The 15,955-nt window shown below is 40.2% G+C and overlaps 1 protein-coding gene across 2 annotated transcripts; it reads left to right on the plus strand.

Annotated features, from left to right (window-relative positions):
- The first annotated feature begins 1,490 nt into the window (after positions 1-1,490).
- LOC115595106 (SIN3-HDAC complex-associated factor-like) lies at positions 1,491-13,701 on the plus strand. 2 transcript variants are annotated; one of them, XM_030439221.1, is made up of 6 exons: positions 1,491-1,689; positions 7,348-7,475; positions 8,511-8,610; positions 8,729-8,843; positions 9,051-9,189; positions 10,116-13,701. In XM_030439221.1, the coding sequence occupies exons 2-6, from the start codon at positions 7,348-7,350 to the stop codon at positions 10,363-10,365; spliced, it is 732 nt and encodes a 243-aa protein (XP_030295081.1). In that variant the 5' UTR covers positions 1,491-1,689; the 3' UTR covers positions 10,366-13,701. The 2 variants fall into 2 exon arrangements, with proteins under 2 accessions (XP_030295081.1, XP_030295080.1); XM_030439220.1 differs by lacking the exon at positions 1,491-1,689 and adding an exon at positions 1,722-1,887.
- The last annotated feature ends 2,254 nt before the right edge of the window (positions 13,702-15,955 follow it).

The raw sequence follows: 15,955 nt of genomic DNA on the forward strand, positions 1-15,955 counted from the left end.
TGCTCCAAAAGAAACATTTATATGATGAATCAAATAATACTTAAGACTTTGTCTTATTTTGGGGGGCAAAACATGTTCTATTTATCTTTACATTATAAATACATCAATGTTAATGATGCAATATAGAAATAGAGGGACCATCATGTTTTCAAAGATTAAACTAGGATCAATAGACTGCTGCACGGATGACATGTTTCTGTATGCTGACCTGGACGTTTGCATTGCCCTTGTTCACTTGACAAAAAAGCCTGATTTTTCAGTTGGATTTTGCAAGATATTTACACAATGTTCAGAAGGATGATCTTCACAAATAAACACCACTTTTGTTATTATAAAGGCTTAAAAGAAATCTCCAAAAGTAAAAGCTACATCATGATCACATGACTTCAGCGTCACCCACACTAAGTATCTTATTAAAATATGAACACAATTTAGTATTATTTGATCTTTATAACTTTATAAATAATATACCATTTACTGGTGTACTTTATGTCATAGAACAAAACCTGGAAATCTCTTAAGCTTGTGTTCACCACAGACCTTTTTTCAGGCACCAAACCTAAAACCCACTCATATAGATCTACAGACTTTGATACGAAGGAACTGAATTGCAAACAGACTTGTTTTCATGTGTTCAGGCTTTTTCCTGTGGAATTTTATTTTCCAAATAGTTTCGATCAAACTTATTTTGCTTTCTCTTATAATTTCTACATTAAAATTCAAAGTGAAATTCAAGTGAAATCCGAATATGTCAGATTATATTCTGACATATTATGATTTCACTTGAATTTGCAGGTAGTATCTTTTCATTTAGGTATATCAATATTATGATTTATTCAACAAATTGCAAATAGCTCTTGAGATTGTGTGAGCTGTGAAAACATTATCACATATTGGAGACCTTTAGCCAGTTGCCATGTTGCCACTATACAAGATATTGTAGAATGCTATCCTTCCTCAGTCCCTGCAAGGGTACAGTGTTAAATTAGTAGTCCAAAATAAATTACATAACAGTGTTATTGTAGCAACCATGCTTCACTTACTTATTTATTTTTTAATTCCAGCTGCTTTTGCTGATAACAAAACAACTTCTGCTCGTTGTCAGATGGTCCACACACTACATAAAGTGTTTTCCACAGTTACATACTAATACTTTTATTGTTGACATGTCTGAGTTCCTGTAGATTACAGAGAGATGTGTTTTTATTTCATCTTTTCTTTATCAGTTGAAATGTATATAGTATGAAATATTGTTTTTACTATGACAACCAGTTTGTTTTGTATTTATAATTTCATTTTCATATCTAATAAAATAAATCAAATCAAATCAAGTTAAATTAAGCTCAAGAGTAACATAAAAAATTGTTATCAGAGCCACCTCGCGGCAGCATCCACGTCCTGCACCCTCTCTCTTGGTTAACCTCCTTTTCCCGCGTAAATGTCCCTCCTTACTTAGGCATGGCAGTGTGTGTACGCATGCACACGTCACAGCTGTATGCAAATCATGCTGATTGAAGAAAATCAAAAAATGGTGGCGCGTGACTCTCGTGACGCGCTTGCGTGTACGTTTCTACTACGGGCACACTGTCTGCATCTGGCCGAGGTTTTATTCAACTGGCTGGTCCCACGTAGTCAATGCAAGATCGCAGTGTGTCGACCTGGCCTTCAAAATAAGTGGACGACAGAAAGGTACTCGTGACGCTGATTTTAATTTGAAACTGGCAAGCGGAAGTGTTTTTGTTATCCTCGTGTGAAGACGCTGCGGCGGGCAATGTTCTAACTGATGGTCTGCAGCGGTGCTCAGTGTTAAATGAGACACTTCGAAAACGGCTTTATACCGCATGTGACAAGAGGTGCGAGCCGCTCAGCTTCTCACTTTGGAACAAGGTAAATGTGTTTTCTGTCTTTGTCAACAGGAGGAAGGTTGTTCTGCGAGCTCGACGTCTGTCGGCGCGCAGTAAAGTATTCGGAGGCTGGTGTTTCTGATTTCAAATCTCCAAATAGCTTTACCCAGACCAGCTGTGTTAACAGCTCAATAAACTGACGGACCTGAAGCAGCACAGAGCCTCGGCTCCATCACCACTATTTTTTATTTTTTTTCACTACGGTGTGTTAGGGTTAGACTGTTACGGTGTGACTGCATGGTGTGTGTCTGTTTGACAACGCTCTGCGTGTTTTAGCTGGGTATGTCGACGTTGACTAGTTGCTCATTTACTTCGCGAAATATTTAAGCTGCTATAAACTCACTTTATGTTTTTCGTCCGCTCGTACAAACGTTACTCTGCTCGCCCCCCTGTTCACGTTACTGCTCAAAACGAAAGAAAGTTAAAACTTGACGTTAGCTTGAAGTTACTCAACACATTTGAACGTTGAATCAAAGTGTGTAGCGCTGAGCTCCGCGCTGTCGCCGGGTTGGTGGGTGTGTTTCTGCGTCAGCGTCCAGCTCCCCCTGCGGTAACACTTCAACTCTGTCGATACGTTATATTAAAAACACAGAATGACTTCCTGTTTTAAAACGCGGCGTTGTAAAGTTGTACAATTTTCAAATAAAGTGTGAAGAACGCGACGAGTGTTTTAGAGTCTAACAATTCCAGTCAATAATGATAATTTAAAAAAGGATCGCAGTATTTCTAAACGGCAGTACCAGTTGGAAGTTGTATTTTATTTCAGGGAAATCCAGCACTACCTCGGAGCCATGCTGGGTAGTCGCATATACTTCGTTGTTTTGGCGTCATTTCATTTCAGACCTGGCCAAAAGAGGAAGAGGGCTGACACTTTTGCATTTGGAACTTGGAATGGATTGAAGTGTACTGACTTTCCCTGACCCAACTATACATTTTTTTTTGTAAAATCAAAGACAATCTAATGTCCGATAATAGACGCACACGGAGGAGCGCTGCTTCCATGTTGCGATATGAGGAAGAATTGGCCATATTACTGAATCCAGCAGTATTGACCACAAAGTTGCGACGCGTTTTACTTTAGGCGTTTTTGCAGTCTGATCTGTTGAATCTGTCGCCACACAGCAGCGCCGAGAGCACGTAAACGTCTGGAGAAAGGAACGATTCACTCTGCACCCGGAGACTATGATAAACCTATAAAGCTTTGTCAATAATCTACAATATAACCGCGTTACAGTGAACTTTGTCCACTTGAGTCATATTCAGATTGTGTGCAGCCCTGAATCATTGTGTGCAGCGAGTACAGCACCACATCGCGTCAGGCGGCAGCACGCCTCCGCTCCATCCATCCATCCATCCATCCTGCCATGTGCCTGCCTGTCAGGACAGGATTACACAACCACCGCACAGCGCCACACGTGACGCGTTCAATATAATAACCGCAAAAAAGTCCATTGTAACATTTGGTGTAGCTTTCAATCCCGTCTTTTCATGTTTGAATCATAGTAAGACATAACGTGAGATTAAACCTGCGTCTGAGCGATTAGAGTGGTTGTGGATCACCTACACTCAGCATCCCTCAAGCCTCCAGTTGCATCAGCACCACGGTTGCGTAAGCGGCAGCCAGGCCGCGCTGTTCCTCCCTCCGTGATGCTCAGCCAGATAACCTGGCTCATTCACCAAACGCACGTGCGCACGCACTCTCTCTCTCTCTCTCTCTCTCTCTCTCTCTCTCTCTCTCTCTCTCTCTCTCTCTCTCACACACACACACACACACATTTCCTCCCCTCCCCAAAGGTGTGTGTGATATATTCTACCTACCATGTAGATGTATGTGGAAACTTATGCGAACGGAGACTGACTGGCTTGTGCGCATAGCTCACGTTTACTGAAGCTTCTTCTTGTAGCACACGTCATTCAGCAGGTAAGTAGCTCAGCAGTGCCACACATGGCTAACCTGGTTACTACACATGACATCTCCGTTTGTTTTATTAAATCAGAATATATAGTCAGTGCAAATGTACCTAAAACCTTATAAAAAATAATGTAAACTACTTAAAGCAATTCTCATTTTCAGCTTCTTAATGTAACTTAACTGAAATATTTAGCTTTCAGGTCCTCTAATTTGTCAAACTATTGCTGTTTCAGTTAACATTTACACCATATTGCTTTCTCTCAAAACATAACGGTATAGAAATTAACAACCTAACCTCCTGAAGGTGCTACCTAGGCTCACAGAAGACCTTGGCTGAACGTGGCAATTTTTCACCACAGCTGACTGCCATGTTTGACCTACTCTGAATCTAACTGTCTCTCCCTCCTTCAGTTCAGGCAGGTGTCTCGCTCCAAGATCAAAGTAGTTTTTTCTGTTTCTGCTGTCTTTTCTCTCTTTGTTCACTCTCACTCTCTAAGCTGAGGCTTGGCAGCTGGGCAGGTGATAGTTTCACTCCATCCAAAGGTGCATTCCTGTACTCAAGCAGAGCAGCGCTTTCTTGAGCAGGTTTTTGATGGTCTGGATTGGTCGCTCGCTTTGACCATTTAATTCTGGATATGCTGGACATGATGTTGTGTGTTTAATTTCCAACTTCTTTGCATACTATCAGAACTCCTCACTTGCAAACTGTGGTCCATTATCTGACATGACGTCATCTGGAATCCCATGTCCTGCAAACATAGATTTAAGAGCTCTGATGACATGCTGGTTTGTTGTTTTGGACAGTTTGGCAATTTCAGGGTACTTTGAGTAGTAAGTGTTTCTTTTTTTCAGCAGCGGGGGCATGCTCTCCGGTGCGGAAGAGGATTAGGGCCACATGTGAATTTTGTTTTTAGTTGTGACTTAAAAGTCAGAATTCTGAGAAAAAAGTCAGAATTCTGAGATTACAGTCAGAATGTAGAGGAAACACTGAATCTACACACATCAGATATTTACTTTGATCAGAGTGGAAGAGGTCCACACCTGCACTACTCACAATAAGTTAGGGGTATTGTGAGAGACTCAGTGGATTTCATACATAAGGTGTTTCACTTCAGAGAGTTTTGGGATAGGGAGGCAATTGTATTGGGGTGATAGACACACCTCATTATGTGTTTTCCACGTAATGGTCTCACTGTGTACAGTGTGCCTTACATATTGGGGCCAATACCAAAAAACTAAAAGACAACCCTTTTCAATGTGGCATCAATTTCAACAGTCTGTGGGTATAAAAAGCTGGTATTGTCAATAAGTCATTCCAAGTTCATCATTCAAACAGCCATGAACACACGACGTCACTTAACAGACGAGCAGCGCCACCTGGCCATAGCCCGCCTTCGGGTCGGTGGCAGGCAGTCAGATGTTGCTCGTGAACTTGGTGTGTCTCAAAGTGTCATCAGCAGACTTGCATCAAGACACAGAACTACTGGCAGAGTTCGTGACAGACCCAGGAGTGGAGCCCCACGAGTGACAGACCGCAACGGTGACCAGTACCTAAGGACCTATGCACTCAGACATCGTTATGCAACTGCCACACAGCTGCAGGCCCAGTTACGAGATGTGAGGGGTACTAGGGTTTCCAGACAAACCATTCGAAACCGACTTCACCGCTTTGGCTTGAATGCCAGACGACAGTTGCAGGTGACTCCACTGACACCAAGACACCGCCGTGAACGTTTGCAGTGGGCACAAGACCATGTGTCCTGGACAATGCAGCAGTGGTCTACCGTCCTGTTCACTGATGAGTGTCGGGTCACCTTGCACAGAAATGATGGTCGTCAGCGTTGCTGGAGAAGGCGAGGTGAGCGATACGCCAAGGTCAACATGGTCCCCAGGGTTCCCTTTGGTGGAGGAGGTGCAACAGTCTGGGCAGGCATCACCAGTCAGCGAAAAACAGATTTGGTTATTGTAGATGGCTCAGTCACTGCACGTTCTTACCTCAGAGACATCATAGAACCCATCATCATCCCCCAATTCTGCCAGCACACCCCAAACTTTCTGTTCATGGATGATAATGCTCCACCACATCGTGCCAGAATTGTCACAGCTCGACTTCAGGAAGTCGGAGTTCTTCATATGGTATGGCCAGCAATGTCCCCTGACCTGAACCCCATAGAGCATGTCTGGGACCAGCTGAAGCAGAGACTGGATGATCGTACCCCACCCCCACGTGATCTGGCAGAACTGCGTGTAGCACTTGTGGAGGAGTGGAACGCATTGCCTCAGAACAACATCATGAGGCTAGTGAGGACCATGAGACGTCTCTGTCAAATGGCAAATGGTGGAAACACCCGCTACTGACATTGTCAATTTTTGTTATTTGGGGCTATCCTCCTTTTGGGGTAATAAATATTAAACTAATGAAAATGGTGTTTCTTCTCATTCATTATTAGTAATGTCAAAGGGAACTTTTACTTATTTCATTAAAATTCAGACCAAATAGGAAAAGTACTCATGTAAGTAACAATATCCCTAACTTATTGTGAGTAGTGTAGTTTTGCCCACGACCTTTTATTGAATGTCATAGCATATAAGTGGTTCTTTTACATTACTCTTTTTGAAGGTGTCACAGACTGCACACTGGCACAACATGTCCTCAATTTGTTTGGACATGTCGTGCCTAAACAGTGCATCTCATGCTCTCTCTTTACATTTGACAATCTCTAAATTTTCTGAAGCATTTCTACTCTCAGTCTGTGAGGGACCACAAGTCTGGTGTTCTTAAACACAAGTCCTTCTGAGCAACTGAGCTGCTCTTTGAATGTCCAGTATTTTTTTATTTCAGTCAGAACTTGGCTAACAGGCCATCCCAAATGAACTGCTTCCATCACCAGTTGCAGTTCACCGTCCTCAGCAGTTTCAGTTTTCAACTGATTTAGTTTTTTCTGAGATTGGAATGTGTGCAGATAGAAGATTAACTTCTATTTCTTCCTGAAATAATTGTTCAGTCTGTTCTTGAAAGTACGCTCTGCTGAGTGTACCTGCAATGTGCAAATCTTTTCCTGTTTGGTAGGCTACATGCAAGTCGAAAGCCTGCAGTCTCATTAGCATCCTCTGCAATCCGGCAGGGGCTTTGTTGTAGTCCTTTTTTTGAATACTGACTCAAGAGGTTTATGGTCGGACACCACTTGCACCTGTTTTCCATACAGGTACTGTTGGGAATCTTTACTGACGTATACATCAGTAAAGATTTCCAACTTGAAGAATTTGTTTGTCAAGATCTGATGTGTGATTAAAGTGTCCCCTTTAATTTTTTGAGCATATATGCATATATGTGTGTCCATATATGTATCTATTTGAAATTCTAATAAATCAAGTGTTTGTTAAACCATAAACCCAGTTTTTTCTTTTTCTTATAAGGGTCATTGTAACTAACTAATAATAATTTTGTTATGCCTTATACCTTGAAACCAAAATACTTTTTGAGAATGTTATCTTACCATTGCAACTCTATCTCTGCCTGTGTTGCTGCAGATGTTTGGCTTCCACAAACCGAAGATGTACCGTAGCATAGATGGCTGCTGCATCTGCAGATCCAAGTCATCTAGCTCCCGCTTCACTGACAGCCAACGCTATGAGAATGACTTCAAGAGCTGCTTTGGGTGAGTCAGCAGCACTTTCCACAGGTCCAGATGGTTGAGTTAGGGAACACTGAGACACAGTTAAACTTAGGTCTCCCTTGTTCATGTAGACCTTTAGGATTCACAAAGTAGTGAGGTTTTGAAACTGTGAGACAGCAATGATACTGTGTGAATCTCTTACACTCTTTACCTCCATACAGTATGCGGATGCTGATTTTCCTGCAGGACTTGGCACCTGCCCACATTGCCAAAACTGCCAGTAACTGGTTTGCTTACCATGGTTTTACTGTGCTTGACTGGCCAGCCAACACGCCAATGTTGCAGTGTTTTACCTGATTTATAGAGGGCTCAGTATTCATATAGTGAGATGCACCTTCACAACACATGTACACTGTGCTTTAATGATTAGAGAGGCTGCTTTCAGTCATTTAAAGGTTTCCTTTCCATGCAAGCAGTAACGTCACTGTAGCAAACATCATGGCTCACTTAAGCAGCAAAACTCGAATCTTTAGTTATAAACAGGATAGTACAGGAGCAACTCTACAGAGAAAACAGCAGTGATGGACCTCAGGAGCTGGGAGATTTCAATAATCAGTGAAGTTAAACTCTGTCTCTCTTGAGGGGGAGACGCACTTCATGTTCTTTATTGCTCAAAAACATGTAAAAATAGAATAAGAATTAAAGACATGGTGGACAAGGAAGACTAAAACTAAGAATTATTTGAGCTTGTGAAATGTATTAAGTTGGGTAGAGGGGTTTTCCCATCCATCAGTTTCCTGGGAATTCAATTCCCTTAATTTGTGAGGAGCTAGTTTTTTTATTTTGGCCAGAAGGGGTTGTAATAATTATTTCTGGTTTGGGGCCTTCAACTGCAGGACATTTTTGGACATCTAGCTCTGAATTTCAGTAAGAAGGACATTATGTAAGATGTATCAGCAGTACTAGGCCTTACGGTTGTGTATCATCTATGTAGAAATGAAAATCTATATTGTGTAAACATGAGCCTGTCTGTACTTGTGTAATGCTTATCAGGTGACACTCTTCCATTCTTTGCAGGTTGGGTGAGGTACGTTGTGGGGACATCTGTAATGCCTGTGTCCTCCTGGTCAAGCGATGGAAAAAACTTCCAGTTGGATCCCAGAAGAACTGGAATCATGTAAGGACCCATTCAGCATTATCATCCTTGTAGACCCTTTTTCTGAAGAGTGTTTTGGCTACATGATCTAGCTAGCTCTTCCTGTAAAATTCTTTTCTTCCCTTCTGTGTGGTTTCAGGTAGTCGATGCAAAAGCTGGGTCAAGCATGAAGGCTATGCTGAGGCCGAAGAAGATGAAGAAGAAACTGAAGCCGAGGCAGATTAGTCGGGTGCAGAGCGAGTTGAAGAGAAACAGTAAGCAACCAATGCAGTGTTGGAGTAGTGTGTAGTGACTGCAGTATTAAATCGTTAATACATGACAGATATTATCATTAGTATTATTCTAACCTTTATACATCTCTGTAGAAAATGTAACTCTAGATCTCTGGATAAATATATTGTACTGTATCTCTTCATGTCATTTGGAAGTGTTGTGATCTGTGTGGTTTGTCTCCCTCCTAGATTCCGACGCCCACAGCACTACTTCCAGTGCCTCGCCCGCTCAATCACCTTGCTACAGCAACCAATCAGATGAGGGCTCAGACGCAGAGCTTTCACCTTGCCCAGCCTTCTCCTTTCTAGACCTCACCTACTGGAAAAAGTAACTGTGTCCTCCACGGACTCCATCTTTTCATTCATATGTTCCTTTGACCCTACCGAAATCATTCATACAAACATCCAGCCTTGCTGGTTCATGATCCTAGCAAACTGGCAAACTGCAGAGAACTCCACATAGAAGTTAAAAATCTTTCAATTGAAAAACATACACATAAGACTAATTTAATTAAATCAAATTATCAGTAAAAGTCTACATTAATTAAGTTCACCCAAAAATGAAAATTCATGTCATTAACTAACTAACCCTCATGGAGATGGAAAGTTGGCTGATGTTTTGTCATCCACAAAATATTTCCGGAGCTTCACTGCAAAACGGGGGACTTGCAATTAAAAACAACTGATAAAAGAGACTTGTATTGCGCCCCAATTTATGAAATGAGTCCCCAACTACTTCAGTTGTTAAAGGGGCATTTTGTAAGGCATAATTGGACATAATTTTAGTTTAAAAAATTAAAAATGAATTAACCATATCAACAGAGTGTGAAGAAGTAACCGTTCTGATGAAAAGGTTTGCACACCTTTTGTAGCTTCATGAGTCTAAAACATGAACTGACATGAAATATTACAACCTGCTGGAAAGCTTTTGATTAGGGCTTATCTTTTGTAGACTACAAAACTTCACCCAACCTACCATCTGGATGGGTGAGTAGAAATTCACTTGATTTTCATTTTTAGGTGAACTTGCCCATAAACCTATCCAAATAGGGCTGTTGGTGGCTGTTTATGTCCCAGTAAACAAGATTCTATTTTCCAACCCTAAGAAAATGTATAGAAATGTATGGCCATGCATTTTACACATTGGACTGATTTGTAAACAAGCTCTTTTTGTATAATTATTCTTTTCCAAAATTGCTTTTATATCATAGGTTATGTAAACCCATTCTCACAGAAGCATGTTTGATGTTTTAGACAGAAGGTGTGCTGTGGGATCGTGTACAAGGGACGCTACGGAGAAATAATCATCGATCCCCACCTGTACAAACCCTGCTGTCAGAGGAAGCCAGATCTGCCACAGGAAGAAGGTGGAGAGATGAAAAAGGGGATGAAAGAGCAAACATGTGGAAAGAACGCACTGAGCATGTCTCCATCCCCCACACCCAAACAAGAAGTGAAGGTGGAGGAGAAGGAGCACGGTGATGGAAGCACAGGGTTGGTATAGTCTTCCTTCATGGACAGACCAACAGACATTGGCTTAAGACACACTACCAGACATACAGTAACACATACTGCTCAGACCAAACTTCACTGTAGTTTTTGTGTCTTTTATAAGCTGCTGCAAACCGTCTAGACTCTCTTTATATCTCTGACACCACCTGGACTGGATCCTCGATCCTTGAACACTGTTTTCAGTGTCTTGGCTTGCCATGAAAATTCTATATTTTTGTAAATACTTACTTTTGTAAATACTGTTTTGATTTCGGTCTGAAATGCTGGATCAACTAATGTTGCATGGAAAGCTGGAGATGTCTGGAAATCACCCTTTTACTCTTAGGATGTAGCCAGACTCAACAAGCTTGTTCTCAAGTGTAGCTCTATTTAATGTTTTATACTTTATTCTCTCAAATAGGATCCAATCTTGTCAATTCACAAAGATGGTGGTGCAGCAAAAATCATTTTTGTCTTACAAGAAAAACTATTTGGTAAGCTGAGTGACACTTTTAACTTTTTCATATGTTAGGTTTAAGCATATAACAACTAACATGGCATTTGTTCAAAAATAAATGAAACACATTAAATACTAATCGAGGCTGTAAAAATAACGGTATTACATTTACTTGTGGTGCCTACACTGCCTCAATAAGTCACAAAGCAATTTACAACTGTGAGGCTTGGAAATATGGTACGTGAACGCAAATGACACAGCTGACCCAGCTAGCACAAACATGCATCCGCTGTAAACCTTTCAATATGAGCTCTTACAGTTGGAAGTAACAAATGCAAATCCTTAAAGGGGTCATATAGAGCTTATCAGTGTTTCCTGCTGTACCTAGAGCACAGAAGGAAGAGAAAAACGTATAGATGAGGAGATAAGAGAAGAGGTGACAGAGTCATACACATGTCAGTGTGCACTAATAAGTTCAGCTAGAGCTTCTTAGTACTGGCTGTTTTGAGCGGAAATGAACCCAAACAGAAGGAGTCGGCTTTCTCTTGTTGTTTTTGTTTTGGTTATATTTTGATTTTCAAGTGACTCATTCCAGAACACAACAACACATGAAATCTATGATTGTCTTTGCATACTTGGATTTGTGTACTTGTGTAGACCTTGTTTAAGTTCTTAGTCACTTTTCTTGCTCAGATGGTTTGGTGACATGCTTAAGTCGTCCCACAGCTTACTGGTTTTCTCAAAAAGAACACAGACAAGCAAATCTTAAGTATGTTTCACCTGGTCATTACATTTTATTCCAGACACATTCTGTATTTGTGCCACTGACTTCTGTCTTAGTAATGCAAATTGTGCCACATCTGGATCAAAAAGTCATGAAGTTTCCCTACTGTCCATAGTGCTCATGTCCTTGTTAAGTGTCTAGTGTCATTGTTGTTGCAAGGGATTGATTCATGGTGCCCATGCATAAAAAGAACAAACAAATATTCAGGGAGGAACCCACATATGGTCATTTGAACCATTTTAAGCTAAACAAATCCTTAGGAAGATTGTGGAAACAGCACAAACTGAAGCACAATAGAGGCACTTTCTTGCATGGTTGCTGCCACCTTTCAGCAGCTTTTCTTGGGAAATATATATATTCCAATAATATAATAATATAAGCCCTGTTTTCCACAGACCAATTAAGCTGTGAGAATTTGTTCTGTCATTATTAATAGTTTTTAGTTTGAGGCCTTCAGAGGAATGTTTAATGTGCTGTTGCTGTTTGCAGATCTCATTTTGCTTTAATATTTTGCATGAGCTTTCCACAGTTTAATTTTTTTGAAGGTACATTTTTTTTCGATGTGATGTTGTACAATGTGAAGATATAATTTGGGATTTTATTGAGATGCACTCTGCTTCTTTGAAGCTCCATGTCACTTCAGCTTATGTCTCTTCATACAGCGCAAGTAACATGGTGTGACTAGAGTATGGCTTTGATGTAATGGTGTACTTTAGCATTTGCCCATTTCTTTTTCTCCATTGTCCTTTTTTAAATGGGAAATGGGAAATTATTGCCACACATCAGCTTCAAAAGTCGACGGGGCATCTGCAATAAGAATTTCCTCATGAGCACATTCTTTCGCCATTGTGTTGGTGGGTCCATGGCTTTGACGGGCTTGAACACAAAGCAGGACTTCACTCTGCTGTTCAAACAAAACAAGAAGGTGATAAGGAAAGAAAGAAAGAATGCAGGTATACTGATGCCCTTGTTGGATTCATGAGATTTGAGCAAAATAAACATGATGTATCGGTAGAGTCCCACAACGGTATTGTATTTTATTTTATTTTTTACTGCAATATTTGGTATATCATCACAACTGTATTTTGCTATTGGAGTATCAGGTATGCCAGCAAACACTCGCTGCTTTGTTAATTGGAGTTTGAAAGGATCAAATTGGATTGCACCAAATTAATAAATGGTAAATGTATAGTTAATTAAACTATAGTTAATAGTTGTTTGACTGTTGACAATCAAGTGCTTTATAAACCATTTATGAAGCAATTGTAAAGGTTTACATAAGTTATAAAGATATAGATGATATTTATAGATGAACTACACAGTATTTTTGCCATTTACAACATGTAAATATCAGTTGCAACATTACAGTAAAGAATTGCTTGATAAAGTTTATAAGCACATTATTGTTAACAGTGAATAACTATTAACTAATTAACTAAAATTAAATGAATGTACCATTTCTTTAGTGGCTGCTCTTATAAAGTAGAATGAAGTGTTACCTCAAGCTGTATTTTCCGTGCTGCCCCTACACTGTTCAGTTGTTGAGGAGCAGTACAGCTGCTGAACCTTTTTTTTTTTCGTAGAAATATTAAATTTGAAGGGAGAAACCACTGCCATGTCTAACACAGTTTTCCTCTTTAATGTATGTGTTTTGGGTTCATATGTGGGGTGGATTTGTCTAAAATTGTCTTTATTAACATATTCTTAAAATGTTTTATCCCCACTGCACTGAAATTAAATGCTCTTTGTGGACATGGGTACATTTCAGGTTATCTGTACATTGCTGCCATATAGACAGACACAGTGAAAATGATTGTATTAGAACTCTACTTTTGTTCTACAGATATTGTATTTAATGATTCCAGTTTAGAGATATTCTTGTACCCATGATATTTTCTGTGAAGAGATGCAACATGGATGTAGATTTATTTCTTTAGTTATATGAGCATGTTATGTAGGTCTGTACTAAATGGAGAGAAGATATCTTGGTAGTCTGTCAATAGTTATTTTGCAGAGAAATATTCACTACTGTTTATTTATAAAGCAAAGTATGTATTTTTATACATGCTTGCTATTTGTATTTGTCAATAAATGTCACCTGCCATGTTCTCTGTGCTGTGTATCTGCAACTGCAGCTATAATGGAACTTTTAAAAGACCAGTCCAAATGATTACTCTCCTTGAACCTGATTCTCCTACCAGAATGACACAGGGACTGTGTCTTTAGCCAGCATTATTAAGAGCTCCAGTCTCATCAGTGTCAGTGTTTTAACTGTTTAATTTAAATTTAGTCACACAGGACCTAATGTATTTCTTTTATTCTTATTTTTTAAAACATTTTGATTGCATGATTCAGGTGACCCTTTATCGAATTTGGACCGACAGATTTCAGACATATTTTACACCACTAAACCTTACATCATTAGCAAAAAAATCAGCACTGACTGGGAAGTCAACATTAGTAACTTGCTTCTTTTGAGTCACCACAACTGACATGTTTCTTATTCTCAGACAGGGTAAGAGCTGGATGTGCTGTGTCTCTTATAGGTTATGGTTGAACAAGATGAGGACCCAAATGTAGACACATGTGGTAGGCAGGAATAGGGGGAAAAGGCAAGCTTTAATAACACAAGGCTTAAAATACAAAAATTAAGAGAACTAGAAAACCCCAAAATTATTCACAAGGACCAAAAACAAAGTGCAACAAAACCCAAGTACAAATTAATGAAATTTCAAGGAACGAAAATAAGAAACATACCAACGTTAGGCACGACGAGACACTGGAGGTGAACACAGGGTGGCATCACTGAAGTGATACAGGCTAACACAGAGGAAGAGGGAGGAAGACAGAACAAACTGAGGAAGACATAAGGGAGAACAAAGACTATATACCGACAAACTAATGAGGGGATGAGGAACAGGTGAAGGGAGGCGAGAAAAAGACAGGGGAGGGAAGGAACAGAAAAACATTGTAGGGAGGGAAAGACACACAGGAGGAACCAAAAAGACGAGACACATGAGGGTAACATTCCAAAATAAAACAGGAAAAGAGAACATAAAAAACTGGGATCCTAACAGTATCTGTATCACTTGTCAGTGATTACACTAATTCCATTTTCTATTTCCCCTTTTTTGATGCACTACTAGTGCATACTACTTGCAGCTAGAAAAGTGGTCCTTAAACCAAATATTTAAGCATGTTTGTGTGCTGTTACTGTTGATGCTGGGGGCATTACCTACACCCACTGGCTCAAAACTACGTATTCTGCAGTAACAGAGACTGCACTTTAAGGACCACAGGACTTTGTTTTTTCACCACAGGGCCCATTATCATAGTCGAAGCAGTAGTTTTTTATTGTTTAAAGGTTGATTCCCCCAAAATACTATTTTGCCATGCAATTCACGTTGGTGGCAAGACATGCAATTTGTATAGTTAGCAGAATTAGCTAAATATACTCGGGGAGAAATTTATATGTCATAAGTGTGAGAGACAAACAGGGACTTCTTTTATGATTTGGTGTGTGATATAAATAAAACAGACTTGACTCGATTTCACTTTATAAAGGTTAGAAAACAGCAAGACACAAAGATGTCTCTGGGGCCAGATTAAAGATACATTTTGTACACAGACATCCAAATAAGTTGATCATGCGTACGTCCCACGTACAGAGGCTTTGTCCTCACTGCAGCAGCCCCGGGTTTGAGTCCCAGCCCGGGGACTGAGGAGTTATAAGTCAGCCAAATCCAACCTCCCGTCCATCAGGCCTCAACAACTCAGAGAGAGAGATAATTTCATAATTTTTCCTGACTCTTCAATATTCAAACCTCAGATTGGTAAAGTAGGTGACATCCCGAATTACCACTTGAATCAAACAATAAAGACAAATAAATCTTTATTCATGTTCAGTACTCACTCGAATGTTTTGTTCTTTTTACTCTCGTCTGTGTGCGTATGTTTGTATGTATGTCTATACATCTTACTTTCTACCTCCAAAGAGGTTGTCCAACTTGGTAGGTTGTGCTGTGGTGAAAACTGGGGTGGTGAAAATGCACCCTCCATTACTGTACCTATACCTTACTGTGTGCAGTAGCAAGAGACTCTTTCTCTAACTACTGTCAGAAACCTTCAGTTACAGCCTCCACCTGCTGATAATGCTAGACCACCATCGGACAACCTCTGACCACCACCAGACAACTGCAGCAAGATCCTCTACCTGCTGGTTCTCTCAGAAAGCTGCAACCTGTACCTCCACCTTCAGCAACTGTGAGAAACCTGCAGCGACAACCTCCACCTTCTGGTTTTGAAAATAAATGGCAGCCCTTTTCCCTTACCTCACACCAAGGTCAGAAACTTGTTGAGACA

The sequence above is a fragment of the Sparus aurata genome, chromosome 14 (assembly GCF_900880675.1).
Source record: "Sparus aurata chromosome 14, fSpaAur1.1, whole genome shotgun sequence".
Classification (NCBI taxonomy): Eukaryota; Metazoa; Chordata; class Actinopteri; order Spariformes; family Sparidae; genus Sparus; species Sparus aurata.